The sequence below is a fragment of the Cyprinus carpio genome, chromosome B6, assembly GCF_018340385.1.
Source record: "Cyprinus carpio isolate SPL01 chromosome B6, ASM1834038v1, whole genome shotgun sequence".
Classification (NCBI taxonomy): domain Eukaryota; kingdom Metazoa; phylum Chordata; class Actinopteri; order Cypriniformes; family Cyprinidae; genus Cyprinus; species Cyprinus carpio.
The window spans coordinates 17,666,549-17,685,469 of NC_056602.1; the positions used below are offsets into that span (position 1 = coordinate 17,666,549).

At 36.1% G+C, this 18,921-nt stretch overlaps 1 protein-coding gene and 1 pseudogene across 1 annotated transcript; both read right to left on the reverse strand.

Annotated features, from left to right (window-relative positions):
• Positions 1-7,367: 7,367 nt before the first annotated feature.
• LOC109083660 (phosphoglucomutase-1-like) lies at positions 7,368-14,418 on the reverse strand. Its single transcript, XM_042725987.1, has 11 exons — positions 14,094-14,418; positions 13,083-13,245; positions 12,847-12,990; positions 12,613-12,738; positions 12,304-12,494; positions 11,534-11,688; positions 11,278-11,393; positions 9,772-9,907; positions 9,488-9,671; positions 8,626-8,760; positions 7,368-8,132 (listed from the first exon to the last, which is right to left on the reverse strand). The coding sequence occupies exons 1-11, from the start codon at positions 14,337-14,339 to the stop codon at positions 8,043-8,045; spliced, it is 1,686 nt and encodes a 561-aa protein (XP_042581921.1). The 5' UTR covers positions 14,340-14,418; the 3' UTR covers positions 7,368-8,042.
• Positions 14,419-15,350: 932 nt separating this feature from the next.
• Positions 15,351-17,337, reverse strand: LOC109054764 (annotated as a pseudogene).
• Between the last annotated feature and the right edge of the window lie 1,584 nt (positions 17,338-18,921).

Consider the following 18,921-nt stretch of genomic DNA (forward strand, 5'->3'; position numbering starts at 1 on the left):
TGACGTGTTTCTATTCATTTATGTTATATCAGTGGCGGACAAGAAAAGAAAGACATTCCTCTTTTGAAGTGATGGGCTGGGTTGACTCTCCAGACCCAGAGTTCATCCTTCATTTCCTCCGGTGACGTCGGCTCTCTGACACACACAAACGGCAGGCTGCGATCAAAGCCCAGTTAAAGTCGCGCTCCTGCAGACTCTAATATGAGCTCACATGCTGGGAGGAGATGCTGATTGGTGGGGATGGAGGAGGGAGGGCTGTCCCTGCTGCTTTCATGAGAGCTTTTCAGTGGAATGAATTATGAAGGAATGGAAACTAAAGTTACTGTGAGCTTGCAATTGCATAGAAAAGCTGTGAAGATTCATAAAGCAAAAGAATAATTTTGTCCAAGCTAAGATTTTATTTGATCAGTTTTCAAAGAAAAGCTGTACCTTTTCTTCAGTGTGATTGCATCTAATATTAAACATTTGGAAACCATTATCTGCTGAGCAGCAAAGCAGCTGAAATATTTGTGACATGGGGCTGTTTTTCTTTGCGATGTCTATCTGTTTTATTTTCCCAAAGTAAAATAAGATTATTAAAATTGCAACCATGCATGGCGAAACTCATCTAATTGTAATGAGCAGGGGGATCGAGGCTTTGAAGGTCCATCCCCTTGGCCGTTCTCCACACACAGCAGATCTATTCAGAATGGACCTTCTGTTCTGAACTTTAAATGAAGTAATCTCTGGAGTTTGTAGCTAATGGGTATAAAACCGCTTGAATTACAAATGAGAAGCTGCTACTGAGCTTCCTACACTGTCCAAAAACTGAATAGAAGTTGTGATACTTATATTTTTGTCCTATTATCTATTAAAAAAAAAAAAAATGTAAAAAATGTAACATGTAATTCATACATACAGTGGCTTAAAAACATAGTCTATGATGATGAACATTAATTTCTGAATTAAAATGAATTATTTTGAGGGCCAAATGTATCAGGGTGATACAATTGTCCTGAAAATGTAAAAAAAAAAAGAAAAAGAAAAAAATTACAACTGATATTCTTAAAAATAATTGTTAGTTTCATACAGTTTTTATAATTTTGGTATAATAATCTTTTATTACTTGTTTTTAGAAAAATACAAACAACTAAAATATTACAAAACTGCTTAATATCTGAACAAATTTACCTATCAAATTAAAGTCATAGTGTGACCAACATGCAGAAACATGCAGGAAAAAAGTAATAATATAATATAATATAATATAATATAATATAATATAATATAATATAATATAATATAATATAATATATTCAAGTTTTTCAATTCAAGTTTATTTGTATAGCGCTTTTTACGATACAAATCATTACAAAGCAACTTTACAGAAAATTAAGTTTCTACAATATTTAGTAGTAGCTTATCAGTGGTGACTGTCAGTTCATGTGCATATAGCAGAAATGTTCAGAAAAAATCAATAAAAAGACATAAACAAACAGACGATTCACACTATTAACAGCAATTATGCAATCAAACTTATAGCAAAATGTGGTAGTTCTGTATGTTGTCTCTGGGTTTAGCATCATCTGAGGTCCTCTGAGGGGCTGGCATCATCTCTTCTCAGGTGTTCTGGATCCAGACTGGAGCTTGTGTAAATCCTAGTTACAAAGCAGAGAAACAAATAGAGACATAATTAGCGTAGCTGATGTTCCAGCCAAGTAAAATTAATTCGTTTAACCCAAGCTAAAGAATAATAATGAGCATTTGATCAGATATAACTGCAGTCCAAAATTATGAGATGCATTATTTTGAATGCTTGGCCAAAGAGGTGTGTTTTTAATCTAAATTAAACAGAGAGAGTGTGTCTGAACCCCGAACATTATCAGGAAGGCTATTCCAGAGTTTGGGAGCCAAATGCGAAAAAGCTCTACCACCTTTAGTGGACTTTTATTTCCTAGGTACTATCAAAAGTCCAGCGTTTTGTGACCTTAGGGAGCGTGATGGGTTGTAGCGTGGTAGAAAGACTAGTTAGGTACGCAGGAGCTAAGCCATTAAGGGCCTTATAAGTAAGTAATAATATTTTGTAACTGATCCGGAACTTAATAGGTAGCCAGTGCAGAGACTGTAGTATTGGGGTAATATGATCATATTTTCTTGACCTGGTAAGGACTCTAGCCGCTGCACTTTGGACTACCTGTAGCTTGTTTATTGAGGATGCAGGACAACCACCTAGCAGTGCATTACAATAGTCCAGTCTAGATGTCATGAATGCATGAACTAGCTTTTCTGCATCAGGAACACGTAACATGTTTCGTAGCTTGGAAATGTCTTCTAAGATGGAAGAATGCTGTTTTTGTAACATGGGAAATATGATTTTCAAAAGACAAGTTACTGTCTAATATAACACCCAGATTTTTTACAGTAGAGGAAGTAACAGTACATCCGTCTAGTTGCAAATTGTAATCTACGAGATTCTGTGTAATGTTTTCTGGTCCAATAAGTAATATCTCTGTCTTATCTGAATTTAATAGGAGAAAATTATTGGTCATCCAATCTTTTTACATTTTTAACACACTCTGTTAGCTTAGATAATTTAGAAGTTTCACCTGGTCTCGTTGAGATATATAGTTGAGTATCATCAGCATAACAGTGGAAACTAATCCCGTATTTTCTAATGATATTTTTCCAAGGGGCAACATGTATATTGAAAATAGCAGAGGACCTAGGACAGATCCTTGTGGCACTCCATATTTTACTGGTGATAAATGAGATGACTCCCCATTTAGATAAACAAAGTGGTAACGATCGGACAGGTAGGATCTAAACCATCTTAAAGCCTGCCCTTGGATACCTGTATAGTTTTGTAATCTATCTATGAGTATGTCGTGATCTATGGTGTCAAACGCAGCACTAAGATCAAGTAAAACCTAGCAATGAGATGCAGCCTTGGTCTGATGCAAGAAGCAAATAAATATCAATTTTAACAAGTGCAGTTTCTGTGCTATGATGGGGCCTGAAATCCGACTGAAATTCTTCATAGAGATCATTTTTTTTGCAGGTAGGAGCACAATTGAGCAGACACAACTTTTTCTAAAATTTTAGATATAATATAATATAATATATAGATGATCCCCACAGTTCCTCATGACTATCATGACTATCAATATCCATACATCTCTCAAAATAATACATATTTAACCTTTTCATGCGAGGCAAGAAAATAAAGATCAGGTAACTTTTCTTGAAAACATTATACAAGTTTTTCAGAATTCGTTGAAACCACTGTGAATAGCACTTCTCTTCTTTGTCTTTTTCTTTATTGTGGACACTCTTAAATGTCAGGCATCTTAAGACTAACAATAAAGACGTAGATTTTCAAAGAGATGTTGCATGTGCTGACATGCATTTGTTCTACCCAAATAAGGGCATTGCTGGTGACATCGTTTCTGGTAACTGGTGATGTGTGCCTGGCGAGACATTTTTGATTGGAGTTTAAGATGTGCTATGACGGTGACCTCATTTTCGTGAAGATCTGTAAATGAGGTCTATTAGATCATTTACATTTAGATAAAATAACCCTTTGAATCTAATCCTTGATCAGAATCCAAGTATGACACAGAATCAATGTGCATACTAACAACTTCTAACTTCATCTACATTTGTGCTACTAACAAGCCAAGGCAAAAAGAGCAGCAAGGAAAGGTGATATTCACAAAACTCATGTAGTATGATAACGATGGGGCACATGAGAGGACTTACTTGAAGTCTTTGAGTGGGTGGGTGGTCTCTCATTATGTTTTCCAGTCTTTTAGCCTCTGATAGCAGTTGCATTTGGTACAAGGGGTCATGTTTGATCATATGGAAGTAGGGTCAGCAAGAATTAGACAGCATAGATGTTCTTCAAACGTGTGTGTGTGTTTCAGGAAGAGGTGGGTGGAGGGTTTCAAAAGGAAAATGAAAGATGCAAAGAGTGCCAGCATGGCCCTGTTGCTGTATTTATTTTGCCTGGCTTTAGGAATGATTGCTCAAACTCGATCATGCTGATCTTCACCCACATGACCTGCTGACAATAAATGCATCTCAGCACATTCCATAAGGCTTTAACCTGGGCCCAATAAAATAAACAATATGGAGCAATACACTGTTGTTGTTAGGTCAAGAGGTCATCTCTCTCTGACTGTCTTCTGTGTTTTTAGATTCCTATGGTAATTGATATCATAGCATAGCACGCTCTGGATAACAGAGGGGAGAAGAATGCCGAAAAGACCAACACGCCACACTGTGTGAACTAATATTTTAGAATATTTAGGGTTCCTCGGGTTAATCTGTCATGCATCGTCCAGTAAATAACTGGAATGAAAACTTGATGTAGGTTTGTTTTCATTGAGTAAACTGTGCATGGGGAACTGTGTGAACTTGGAAAAACAAATAGATTCTTTCTCTGCAGTTTCCTAGTTGCAGTTTTGCTTTTTCTAACCCACGTGTTGGAAAACAAGCAATGGAAATATGCTACTCCAGATGCAAGCTAAACTGTTACATGAGGTAAATGCTACACACACACACTCACACTTTAATTGCATATATGTATGAAGAAGTTATGATTTCTGAATGATAATGTGACACTGAAGAATGGAGTACTGGAGTAGCTTTGGCATCAATATAAATTACATTTTAAAACATATTACAAATCAAAAATTTCACAATATTACTGTATTTTTTAATCAAATAAACGCAGCCTGGGTGAGTATAAGATACTTCTTTTAAAAATGCACCTTTAATTGTGTACTAGCTCCATATCTCTAAAAAATGTGAAGTACAATTACTTTTAAGCTTTAAAGTGTCTTTAATGTTATATAATTTAAAAGGTAAAAGATAAAAGCAAAGCAGATGTTGAAAGGGATAAAATGAACTTTTAGGATTTCCGGAATATTGGTTGCATTTTTGTTTTATTTGACAAGATCTAGTCTTTATAAATATATGGCTATAATGATTGTGTTAATGACCTTTTCTAAAAGCTTTAGATCGCTTTAAACCTCTAGATTAAATAAAGATGCTGTGGTAGAAATATAAAGAGTTTAATCTCTTTATATTTCTACCACAGCATCTTTATTTAATCGAGATTCAAAATATAATAACCTGACAGCTAAATACACACTGTTACTGCCATTACTGTAATGACATCCAATGAAAATAAAACCTGCAAACCATTACTTTGCAGGCAGGACGTTCTTTGTATCTTGATATGTCAACATAAGGGGGCTTCTACAATGTGCAAACCTGTTCTGAAAAAACGTCCCACCTATTCATTCATCCAGAGCACAAGCGGGAAACCATTTGAGAGCAGGTGTTTGATGGGTGTCCTGACAGGTACTAATAAATGGGTTGTAATAAAGTTGAGGTCATTTCTGACAAAGACTGGGGAAATGTTTTGATCATATGGGTATGTGTATGTCGGTTTCAAATAGGCTGCTAGTTTTTTTTTTTTTTTATATATATAGACCTATATATTTTTTTTCAAAATAAAGAGGTTTCTGTTCTCATGTATGTGCACCTGATTTCCCATATTAACTCAATTGAAGGAAATTTCAAACCAAATAGACTGACTGGGAGTTAAATATGACAACACATCATTTCATATATACAGTGGGTCCATACATACATTTTAGGCCACTAATGTAAACACCCTTTTTTTTTCTTTTACATTTTTAAATAATGTTTTCAATAATAAATTATATCCAGATATAGCATATATGATTTCATATATATTCAAAAGGTATCACATGCTTCAATTGAAGCAAGAAAATCTGACCTTTAATTATTCTGACCTCTTTAACTGATTTAACATGCTCAGTGTCACAAACCTGATTGTTTGATTAGTGACCTAGACATAGAAATAAGGCAGATTCTGAAGGTTTATTCAATTTGTCACAAATTATCCTTGAAATGTTTCATAATTTTAAAGGCATAGTTCACCCCCCCCCCCCCCCCACCCAAAAAAAAATGTGTCATCATTTACTCACTCCCACTTTTTCTAGACCTGTATGAGCTTCTTTCTTCTGTTGAACACAAAGAAGTATATTTTGAAGAATGTTGGTAACCAAAACAGTTAATGGTAGCCATTGACTTTTATAATTTTTTTTTCCATATTGTGGAAGTCAATGGCTACCGTCAACTACATGGTTAAAAACATTCTTCAAAATATCTTCTGTGCCCAACAAAAAAAGAAACTCATACAGGTTTAGAACAACTGAGGGTGAGTATATAATGACAGAATTTTTAATTTTTTAGGTGAACTACCCTTTAAGTTGAAAAAATAAAAAAGTGCCAGATTTTAATTTATACACTCATCATGACGTTTTGGCATATATTGTGTTGGTAAAAACTCCATGAGGCAACATATTGTCAAATGTCAAAAGTCTCAAAAGTATCCAAAAACATAAAGAATATATTGAACTTTTAAAGTTAAAGTTTTTCTCTGTGTGATGATTTTTTTTCAGCGACCAAACCGGTAATAATTCTTTGTTAAAGGCTTTTATTTTGAACCGATGCCATCACCCAGATTTAGGTTATACAGAAGACTCTTCAAAAAATAATTTAAATGATGGTAATCTGAGCTTTTAAGTGTCAGCTCCCATTGAAAGACACTTGTGCAATTTGTGGTGCTAATTTAAAGGCAGAATATATTTCATGCAGGTTTCCTGCCTTTAGGATTCTTTATCCACTAATAACACACTGTAGCGTAATAGTTACTACTTTAAGCCTCAAATGAAAGACGAACTGTGTATATGAATAAAACATAGCTGTTGTTTTTAGAATCCAAATATGATAGATCTAGCAGACACAGAGAAAAGTTAAGCACTTTAGTCCCAATGACAAATCAAAGTGCATGAATAAAAAGCATGAATTCCTTAAGAACAAATCACAAACTATTCATTTTATTGACTTTATTTTATACTCTCTCTATTTATAATAGATATAGATCAGGGGTCGGCAACCTTTTCGGCATGACGTGCCATTGTTAATTTTACTAGTTAACCAGTGTGCCGACCCCCCCCCACCACCACCACCCAATGCATTCTGTAGAAACACATTTTTAAATTATACGATTAAAAAAAACAATAGGCCTATTTGAATTTCATGCAAATAGTTTCTGAGGATTTTTATTTTTTTACTTTTCAAAAGTTTCTTGAATAACAGATGTGACCGTACTGAACACCACTATATGTATGTGTGTGTGTGTGTGTTTGTATGTGTGTGTGTGACAAGGCCAATGCATTAAAACCATTCAGTTTAATCACCGTTCTACATTAATGCGCGCACACACACACCACTCACACACATAGATCTGAGATCGTGCTGTGCAAAAAGAAACATTCAGAAGCTCATAATCTTGTCAGCGCTTCCATGCGGCTTTTATTAATTGATACTGAATATTTGAGAAAAAAATCGAGTAGTTTGCATCACTGGATATAAAAACAGTTCACTTAAAATACATATCATAAACCGTATAGTTAAAAGACTTATATTAAATGATTTGCAGCTTCATCTTACCTCGCTCTCTTTAACGTTAAACTGACGCTTCGCGCTCTGCTTCTGTCAACAGTTAACCCCGCCTACTTTGATTTGATTTGCCATTTCAGTCATCTTGACATTGACGAACGCTCTAGACTGCAGAGGCTTTAATCTGAAGTGCCTAGAATGTGCAGTGGTCACGCGCACATCCGTAAACTAGCACAAGTTAATTCTCACACTTCAATCGTTTTTTTATAGCTCCTAACAGGCTGTGTGACTATGAGAAGTTATTACCTCAAAATATACATCAGTATGCAGTTTTCCCTATTGCTCGCGTGCCAGCTATTATCCCTCTGTGTGCCACTGTTGGTAGGTTGCCAACCCCTGATATAGATCTTTGATTGTGCATGTGGAACACTAGAAATGTGACCCTTTCTTGAGGACACATTGAACACATAATGACTGGGGTATGAAACGGATGTCAATAATGATAAAAGTAAGGCAGTGCTGCTAGTCTAGGCTGTATCAGGTGAATATGGGCTCTAGAATAATTATGTGATCACAGTTGGAGCAGTGCGGCCCGTCTTTTCCTGTAGCTGAGAGATCCTCAAGGCAATGTCCACCAGAGGAGCCAGCATGACCTGTTGAGACAATGTTAATAATCTTAATGAGGATAGAAATGTTACAAGTGCACTATTAGGGAACCACAAAATGAGAGAAATACAATAGGGACTTTGATTTAGACTAAATGGAAACATACGGTCCAAATTTAGAGTTTTGCAGTAAAAATGAGAATCCTTTTCTTCTATAGTAATTCAAGGCTCAAAACTCAAGATGAAAAGAACTGCTGGAACTAAAACGTCATCATAGCTCAATTCTAAGCGTGTCTGAGGTTGATTCTTTAAGACAGATTAATACTCTTGTGATCCAGTTTGAGCAGATAAAATTGAGTGAATTGGATCTTTTACCATATGTGCAGAGATGAGCATGTCAAAACTGATTTATTTCAAAAAATAATAAAAAATAAATACATAAAAATAAATGAAGAAATAAATAACATTTGATGTAAAAGTATATGTGTTGGAAGAACATATTTTGCGAGAAAAAAAAAGGCGTAACTTTTGATCAGTTTACCTGTGGGTCCTGATAAATTTTCTGAGGGTCTTTCTCATAGCTGTCAATGTAAAGCCTGATGGTTGCCCCAGCACTGCCTGTCCCGCTGAGACGGAAGATGATACGTGAGCCATCAGAGAAGATGATCCTCAAACCCTAAAAAACACGAAGACAGGAAACAGGGATGATGGCCAACACACAGTACTGTGTTTTGGAAAGCATGCACAAATTTCTATGAAATTGAGAAAGGTGTTTAGATTAAACGCTTCCAAGACTTCGTTTGAATGGTATTTTCATGAGCTATTTCAAACACAAAGGTCATGATGAGGCTATTCTTTCAACAACAGTAATGCAGATCATCAGTAATTTCATCAGAGAAATCATATCAACGAATATCTACATATCAATGTCATTTCAGTATTTGATGTTTAAAAGAACGGACACTCAGCAGTCATATAAAGGGATAAAATACATGTAAATATATAAAATATTTTATTATATGAGTAGAAACTGAAGATTTCTATAATGGTATTGAAATGTTTAAAAAACTTGAACAAATTTTTATTTCAGATGAATGAATGAAAGAGAATAAAAAAAAATGTTGATTATGATAAGAATCAGAGTGGAAATACAAAATTTATCACAAAGTATTTTTGATCAAATATTTTTCTTTTTAGTAAATAAACAATAATAAATATTATAGAAATATATAATTCTAGTTCTAATTATAAATATGAACAAATGCACACCAGAACGTCAAAGTGACCTGAAATCTACAGAAGAGCTAATTAAAAAACTAATTATGCAATGGGCTGACCATATGATTATTAATCATTTATGTTTAATTATATTATTATTATAGTTTTGTGTACACCTGACTCACCTGTCCTTTTGAAACACTGCCATCGACAGGGTCTGTGTACTCAAAGTTATCAGCCTTGTCCACTTGATACGTTTTATCCCCTGAGGAGAACTTCTGCCCTACAAAGGCTTTATCAAACATAGTCGTCTGTAAGTGCTCAATCATCTTATTCGCAGCATCTGAGTCCACCTCTTCATAGTCGTACCTGAAACAGAGATTTGGGACAAAGTCTGGTGACTTCCACAAGCCTACCAGCAGAGGGCAGTCAAGCTACAGAGATCAGCATGTCACTTTATTGCGGTTACCTTGTGAAGAAGTTCCTTCCAAACTTCTGCCAATGGTCTTTCATGATGTCCTCTACGCTCTGCTTGCGAGTGGCCAGGATTGAAAGCCATGCGAGAACTGCCCACAGACCATCCTTCTCCCGGATGTGATCAGAACCTACCAAAAAAAACAGGACTTTAAGAGGTTGTCTCATGAGAAATCAAGCTTTCTTTCGTATTTTGAGAGGAAAGAGCTTGACTTACTATGAAAACAATCTAAGTTGTGATGAAAAACAAATTTATAACTTTATTAGCTTCATAAGAGAAGAATTGTTGAATAAAGTTGTTATTTTTGTTTTCTTTGCGTACAAAAAGTATTCTTGTAGCTTCATATAATTACAGTTGAACCACTGATGTCACAAAGAATATTTACCGATGTCCTTACTACCTTTCTGGGCCTTGAAAATATATGGTTTTGCGTCAATTATTAATTATCATACTATTTACAGTGAAAACAGTAAAAGGACAGTCCCTTTTAAAAGGATTAGTCTCTGTATGACACATCACATTTATTTTACTTTTCTTTCTTTTTTTTTTTTTTTTTTTTACAGTGTACAACCTCAAAATAATTAAAAGAAAAAGAAAAAAAAACTTAAGCAAAACAAGGTCAGGTCAAAGAATTTTTGAGTATAATATGTCAAAGTTCACTTTATTTTGCTATCCTCACTTACATTTATGAATTATAATGTCCTGCATCCACTAGTTAAAATTTTTAAAAAATATGGTTTCTAATTAATTTTTGGTTTGACTGTGTGTGTGTGTGTGTGTGTGTGTGTGTGTGTATACACTCCCCATCCAAAAAAAGAAGTCACACACTCTAATATTTCATTGGACTGCCTTTAGCTTTGATTATGGCACGCATTCGCCGTGGCATCATTTCGATAAGCTTCTGCAATGTCACAACATTTATTCCCATCCAGAGTTGCATTAATTGTTTGCCAGGATCTTGTATTGATGATGGGAGAGTCAATCACATGTGTTGACCCCAGGTTGGACTCCGCTTCGTCCAGCGATCCTCAGCGATCAGCACGGATCAGCTCCAGGCATGACGAAGCGGATATCGTCCTCTTTTGGAAGGCCAAACAAAGTAGTTTCGCTTTCACAGTGAAACACACAGCGTATATACGGCATGGCGGTGGCGGCAACAACAACAATACTACAACGAGAATAAAAGGTACGCCTTTGCGTGAACATCTGGGCGGTGTTATGCAAATCTTCCCACATAGTGACGTAGACGTGGGGGGCGTGTTAGAACGAGCCGTTTAAGGGGGGTGTGAATGAGTCTTAACTTTTATACAGAATATTTCTTTGGATTTGCGACATTAGTCTTTGCAACTTTACAGATCTTCTTTATGAATCAAGAGCTTGTAACACTCCAAAGAGAAAGGAAAAATTGAAATTGCATCATATGACCCCTTTATGCAGGTTAATAGCCAGATAAAATATCCTATCTGACTGAATAACACCAATGGTTTCATAGCTACTCACCAGTACCAAAGCTTTCTTCACCACAGAGGGATAACTTGCCAGCATCCATCAAGTTTCCAAAGTATTTCCAGCCTGTGTGAGTCTCATAAAGTGGCATCTTCAAAGCTTTGGCAACACTGTATGGCAAAAACAAATAATATGTTGCTCTAAAGTTTATGAGACACTATGGCATGTATAGTGCACACTTATTACACTTCTTGAGATGGTTAAACATAGGGCTAAATCATAAAATATAAGTGAGCTTAGATGATCATACTTGTCCAAAGCCCTGCTGGTGGGCATACTGCGAGCCAGACCCTTCACGCCAGTCTTCTGGAAATAAGGAATGGATGTAAAGTTGGCACTGATGACTGCCACAGAGTCTGAGGGGTTTACAAAGAATCCATGCTTACCCAGAACCATGTTACGATCCTGCAAATAGAACAGCAAGAAGGGAAATATGATGATGAGGTTTTATTTCTTGGTTGATTTTAATTGCAAAATTAAAAGCACAACTACTGTTGAAATGTTTGAAAGCAGTTTTTCAAATACTTTTATTCAGCAAGTATGCATTAAATTGATCAAAACTGACAGTAAAGACATTAATAATGTTACAAAATATTTACATTTAAAATAAATGCTGTTCTTTTGAACTTTCTATTCACAATTCTATTTTTTTTACATATACGTATACACACACACACACACACACACACACACACACACACACAATATATCAGCCTATCTGAATGATTTCTGTAGCATTATGTGACTGGAAGGAAGATTGGAGTTATGGCTACTGAATATTCAGCTTTGGCATCACAGGAAAAAATTAATTTTTAAAAGATACTAAAATAGAAAACAGTTATTTTAAATTTGTATAATATTTCCCAATATTGCTGTTTTCACTGTTTTTTAATCAAATAAATACAGTCATGGTGAGCAGAAGAGAATTTGTTAAAAATATTTAACAAATCGGAGTAACCCTTAACTTTTGAACAGCAGCGTATATGGTTATAAACTTCAGATATAAACTTTTAGACTTACACCATCACCATCAAAAGCTGCTCCAAAGTCATATTCACCTCCCTTCATAGTGTTGACCAGGTCAGCAGCATATGTTAAGTTAGGGTCGGGATGGTGTCCCCCAAAGTCCTCAGAGGGGACACAGTTTACAGCAGAGTAAGCAGGCGAGCCAAGTTCTTCACAAACAATCTTCTTTACATAGGGACCCACAACTAGTGTGAAGAACACCAAAAGAGTCAGTCTTCAGTTGCTTTATATACCGTTTATGTAACTCTCGTTTCAGAGGACTTATGCATGTTTTTGATGTTTTTTGGGGAATAAAATCCATACCTCCATGCATTGCATCAAGCCGAATATTGATACTATTGGGTCCTGAGAGCAATTCTTTCAAAGCAGCAAAATCAAAGATATCTCTCAGCATCTCTGCATAGGATTCCACTGAGTCCACAATTTCAACTGCATACAAGATACAAGACTGTTAACCATACTGTAGACACATTAATCAAATATGAACTTAAAAATTATTTTATGTAACTGGCAAATAGTAAAAATCAAAAATGGTACCAGTAAAGGGCTTGAACGTGTCAATCTCAAAGGTCTGCTTGCCAATGGTTGAGAGGTCCACCTTGAGCTCAGGGCAGATGTGATATTCCTGGAGGCTCTTGCTAATCTGAAAGATTTTGTCTGTGATGCCCTCTGGTGCAGGACCTGAGAAAGACACACCAGACAAACTGAATCCCAGTTCAATACAGTCTTTAACCCTTCATTACTAATTACTAATTCATGCATGCATCTCTAACCTCCACTTGAAATGTTGAACTTGATGCCGAAGTCTCCATTGGGGCCACCAGGGTTGTGACTGGCTGTCAGGATGATACCCCCGACGGCTTTGATTTTTCGGATCACACAGGAAACAGCAGGTGTTGACATAATCCCATTCTGACCAATGACCAGCCTGCCAATCTAAAACATCATGGACAAGACAAGTGATGATCAACTCATGATAAATGACAATAATAAAAATAATAAAAATAATAAAAAAAAAAATCATGTTGAAGGGTGTGTTAAGACATACACTCATAAACCCTGAACCATAAGAGACAACAACCCTGACTTTGCCATCCAGTACAATCTTTACATCACATCATCCCTATTGATGTGTTCTTGTGATTTATAGGACACACATATACTATGGACTGTTACACAACACTGCATTGCAATCGATATGACATGGCTAGTGCCTATTCATAAAGAATAAATTCCTAGTACTTAAGAAAGGAGATGCAAACACTGCGTGTTTCACTCAATACAGCACTGATGCCTTGTATACTAAGGGCGTGACCGCAGACACGCCTCCCCCACATCATGGTCGCTGCTACAAGACTGTCTGTTAAGTAAAATTGGTTGTATTTTGAATCGGTCTAGTGACTTGTGATCCGCACAGACCGATTCAGTCCGATTTGCGTGCAAACCGATTAATTGAAAAGATCCGACTTATAAGAGTCGTTTACGAATTGAACAATCATGAACAAAATGGACAATATTATTCCCCAGGGATAATTATTATGTAACGTTTATAAATGTGTATGCAATGTATTTGGAAACGCTATGATGACCTTGCTGTTTATTCCATCGAGTTTTGAAAGCATCCATGGCAGAGCACAGTTGCAGCTGAAGTAACGTTAACCTCTTTTGCAATGAACTTAAATGCGTCACGACTAGACAGAACCACCCGTTACTCTTTAAGAAAATAACTTTTGATACACGTTACTTCTGCATACAGTTACGCATCGAATTCGACCAATACTAACCCCATTAGCTGCAGCAATCTGGACGATCAGCTGAATAGCGTCTTTCATGAAGAACCGTCCATCTCCTCCCACTACCAGGGTACCCTCCTGCCTCTGAGCAGAGTCAATGGTGGAAATGATACTCTGGATAAAATTCTCCGCATAATGCTGGTTCTGCTGGAATACAGTCACCCTCTTTCTCAAACCGCTGGTCCCGGGTTTTTGGTCGGTGTACGGTTTGGTCTTAATAACCGTAATTTTCACCATGTTGCAGCAGCGGTGACTGTCTGTCACTATCCAGCTGGTTGTTAAGTGGTGACGTAAGAAGCGCTGTTTCCGGGTCCAAGCCTCAACTCGCTTCACTTACAAAACAAACTCATAAGACCACTATTAACACATATTAAACACATTAAACATTTAAGATAAACGTTTTTTTTTAAACTTACGGTGTACACTACAGTCTCCATGCTCACACCGCCCCAAACACAAATAATTTTTATATTTATTTATTTATATTTTCATTGTCTGGCTATCTGGGATTTAGGTATGGAGTTAAAGGTTAGGATTATAATTTTTTTTTTTTTGTAGTATTATATCACATTGTGTGTGTGTGTGTGTGGGGGGGGGGGGGGGTTATTGTTATTGTTATTGTTGGGTTTGTGTTTTCTTCATTTTTAATATGTTTTGTACATATTTTGGAACTATTTAGTAACTTTATATATATATATATATATATATATATAAAATGGTTAACATGTTTATTTTTACATTCTCTTTTTGCATTTGTAATTTTTTTTTGACCCCTTAACAGATCTTGTATCAATTAAGTAACTTTAGATTTGATAAAAAGGGGAAGTTCTTTTAAAATAACTATTTATATCAACTAAAACAAACTTGTTACTTGAGTGAAGCATGAACTGTAAGAATTGGGTTTATTCTTGTAATGTTTTGTTAAAAAGGGACAGTTCTTTTAAAATAACTATTTACATCAACTAAAACAAACTTGTTACAAACTAAAAATGTTAATTTTATCTGAAATGCTGTTTCTTAAGAATTATTCTCACGTCTGTTAATATAGTATAAAATTACAGATTTTTGGCCATTGTTATTTTGTAGATTTTTATTTATTCTACAATCACACACAGGAGAAAAGGGAAACATATCTTTCCAAAGAAATTATTTTAAACAAAATATGCCTAATTACCAACAAAACTGTCCCTATTTAATGTTGGCAGGACACTACAGTATTTATCAGTGGTGAAATGTTCATGTCTAGTCCCGCCATATCTGGAGTCTGAAAAACTACTGCCATCTATCCCTCATCTCTAGGCAAATTCACATCAATCCACTCATTGGATTGATTGTGGTTTTCCTTAATACATTGGTTGTCACCATTAAATTTTTTTCATCTTCCATTAACAATGACGTTTGTTTCCTGGACAATTCAGTTTGAATCTGTTTACTATGTAGAACTGTTTGTGAGTCTTGCTGAAGTTGTCTTAATGCTGCTGCATGTTCACCTCTCTCCTTTACGGCTTGTTTAGCAGCACTGCCTAATAGGACATCATCTTTGGCTTCAGTTGTTGAGGTTTCTGTGTATGCTTTTCCCTTCTTGTTTACATACACATGGAGTCCATCAGCTTTCTGATGAGATGTCACTAGCTGGTGCTGCAGAGAGAGGTTCTTCAGTTTCCCTGCGGCTCCACAGCATTTAGCAGAGTCTGTTTTTGTTTGGCTGTCAGCTGCTGAAACCTCTCCAACAGGTTGTCCTCATCACTTTGATGTCTCAAACTCAGCTTACAATCACGAATCCAGTGTCCTTCCTCGTTGCAATGTCTACATCTTCCCTGAGTTTTCTCTTTTGAGTATCTCTGATATTCACTTTTTTCATACCCCATTGTCCTGTTGTTGTATGACAAGGTTTTTGATTGTAAAACTCTGAGATCGACTTCCTGTGTTCTTTTAATCTTTGCTGACCATTCAACAATCTACATAAATGTTGTTCCAGTGCTGTCCCAGTCATCATACCTGATTTAAGAGTTTTAGAAACCTCAGGTTTCAGTCCATTCACAAATGTGGTTTTAAGAGGCATGCTAGTGTCTTCACAGAGTTCTTCAATGCTGTTGTTCAAACCAGCATGTTCCATCCAAGTTTGTCTGAAGCATTCTTCAAACTCTGCGACACTTTCTCCTGTTTTCTGCACACAAGAGGTAATTTTAGCCCAATTAACCTCTGCAGGTTTCAGTTCAAATAAGAAGGTTTGAACCACTTCCCATCCAGCTTCAATGTTTTCTTGAAATTCACCAATCCTTCTTTCAACATTTTCTGCAAGTCGCTGTTGGTCATTGTCTCTTAAGTTCACATTAACAATCATCACACTGTCCAGTGGATGTAAATTGTAGATTTTTTTGAAGAAATTGCCAAACTTTCCGTGGTTGCTTGTACACATCTGGCAATTCTTTTGACCATTTGTCAACTTGCTCTGGAGTAGCTGTCTGGTATGTTCTGTTTGGAACATATTTCTTTACCACCTTTTTTACTGTGCGAGTTCGTTGTTCACCATCTTCCTCATACTCCTCTTCATTGTCAGTTTCAACTTCAGTCCTTCTGTTTTTTAACAATTACAGGAGCAAGTCTAACCTTCAGTTTGTAATTTGTACTTTCAGCATGTGTGTTGATATCTGCATCACTGTTATCAGCGCTGCTTGAAGATTTTGATTCAAGTCGTTTGGAGAGCAAACTTAGCAACTTGTCATTCTCATGTAACAGTCTTTCTTTGTCCTTCTTTACAGTCTGTAATTGTTCAGCCAGTGCTCGAACCTATGCTTTCTCTGATTTGTTCTCATGTTTTAATTTGTCAGTTTCACATTTCTGTAGATGCTGTCGAATTTGTTTGAGCAAAATTACAGACAAGCCATCTCTGTTGGTGTTAGTCCTTAAGCGCTGCATCTTTCCATAAGCCCTTTTAATGTCCGGCAAAGCCCATAGTTCACTCTTTGAGTACTTGATGCTGTTCTTCTGGCACATGACATCATGGCACTTCCTCAGTCCCAGCCTTATGTCCAGATATGCATTCAGATTCTCCAACATCTGATCAATGGTAACATTTGGAGATTCTGTCCCATGTCTTTCTGTTGTTGGCCTCAATGCACGACTATTGCCATTGTTTTGTGTAGACTCAGTCATGGCAAATACAGGAAAAGTGCGCTCAGAGGTGTGAAAACAGAACAAAAGGTGTTAGAACTGTTAAAGGTACTTATTCAGATTTAAATTCACAGTCTTCTAGACTGACCATTTTCAGTTACACAGACAAATCATTAGTTTAAAAGCTCAGCTTAGTTTTCAATCATACATTTAAAACAAAACATTTACATTCAGGCTAATTTTTCTTGTTTAATGTCTGAATTGAGTTGAAGCCTGAATTACTTTTTCAAATTTGTCCCTTAGACAATTTACATTAAAATTATAACTTAACGCAAACTTCACGGAAGAAAAACAAACTTACATTTCCATATCCCAACATCCCATAACCCTCCAACTCAGAACATTTATTTCAAAAGTACAATAGTGGCTACTGAATTAGCACCCAGTCAAGAATTTCCAATTCTTGCAGCAACATCAGTCCCAATTCTTTCCAAGGCTCCTACAGTCAATGGACGAATGGACTAAATAGTTTTTTTTTTTTTTACACAATTCCTACAGACAAAAAGAGAAAGGACCAAGCCTCTGCTTCTACAATCTCTTGATAAACCGACTAAATTGTTTCTTAAACAATTCCTACAGACTCCAGAAAACAGGACTAAGCCTATAATTACACATCTATGGCTCCTACAGTCTCATGAGAACAGACTAAACCTCTTTCTTAAATGATTGTTACAGACTCAAGAGAACAGGACCAAGCTATAAACATGTTTTCTATATCTCCTACAGTCTCAGGAGAATTAACTAAACCATTTAAAAGGTTCCTACAGACTCAAGAGAAAGGCCTAAGCCAAAAATTTCTTAAACAGTGCTACACTGGTTATTTTGGTTAAACTGCATACTTTAAATGATCTGCTTACTTATGAAAAAGTGTTCTTTAAGACTATCAGCTTTTCAGCTTTTAGAGAGCTGATAGTTTCACTCACCAAATTAGAATCTTTGAGACAGGATCAAGTTGATTCAAATAACTTCTGTCCACAGACGCGGTCTGTTGATCTTCAACACAAAAACTGTAGAATCTCCAAAACTCTTTTTGTTCACTTCTTGTTGCAGTGGGGAGTTCTCTTCTTGTCAGTCTCTCCTGGCTGGCTCGCCAAATTGTTAGATTTTGCTGTATTTGGCTGAGCATTAGTTTGGGTGGCCCACCAATGTACTAGATTTCTCTAATACATAAAATAAGTAAGCTTGACCAAAGTTCTTGTAAGGAGAAGAATTTATTTATTATTATTGAAGGTAGCAGTTCTTCAGCAGTGATGTTAGCATGTCATCCTTCAAACAATCTTACCCAAGGTACTGTCTGTGAGACCAGACCTTTATATCTGGTAACAAATGTGCTACAAACAATACAATAACATCCCATGGAGAGCCAATAATAGTGTAACCTTATGATGACCTGATAGGATCTCTCCCATGGAGAGCCCATTCATTGACCTGATGTTGACCTAAGAGGCTAATTATATGGGCCATTTGGTTCACACTTTTGTAAACATAAAAACAGCTGGCTACAGTTGATTGCAAATACATTTGACTAAAGTTAATTAAAAACCAATAATCTTTCAACAGTTACAGTAGTGAAAGTCAAAGGGCAAAATAATTGACTGAAAGTTATAAATTGAAGCTTAAACCTACATGTGGTGCTAAAGGTCAA

Excerpts from the sequence above, each read along its gene's own strand:
- LOC109083660 (XM_042725987.1), bottom strand. The coding sequence starts at position 14,339 with ATGGTGAAAATTACGGTTATTAAGACCAAACCGTACACCGACCAAAAA. Across the intron at positions 12,739-12,846 it reads CACGTTCAAGCCCTTTACTG|TTGAAATTGTGGACTCAGTG; the intron begins GTACCATTTTTG and ends TCTTGTATGCAG. Across the intron at positions 11,394-11,533 it reads ACCAGCAGGGCTTTGGACAA|TGTTGCCAAAGCTTTGAAGA; the intron begins GTATGATCATCT and ends TTTGCCATACAG.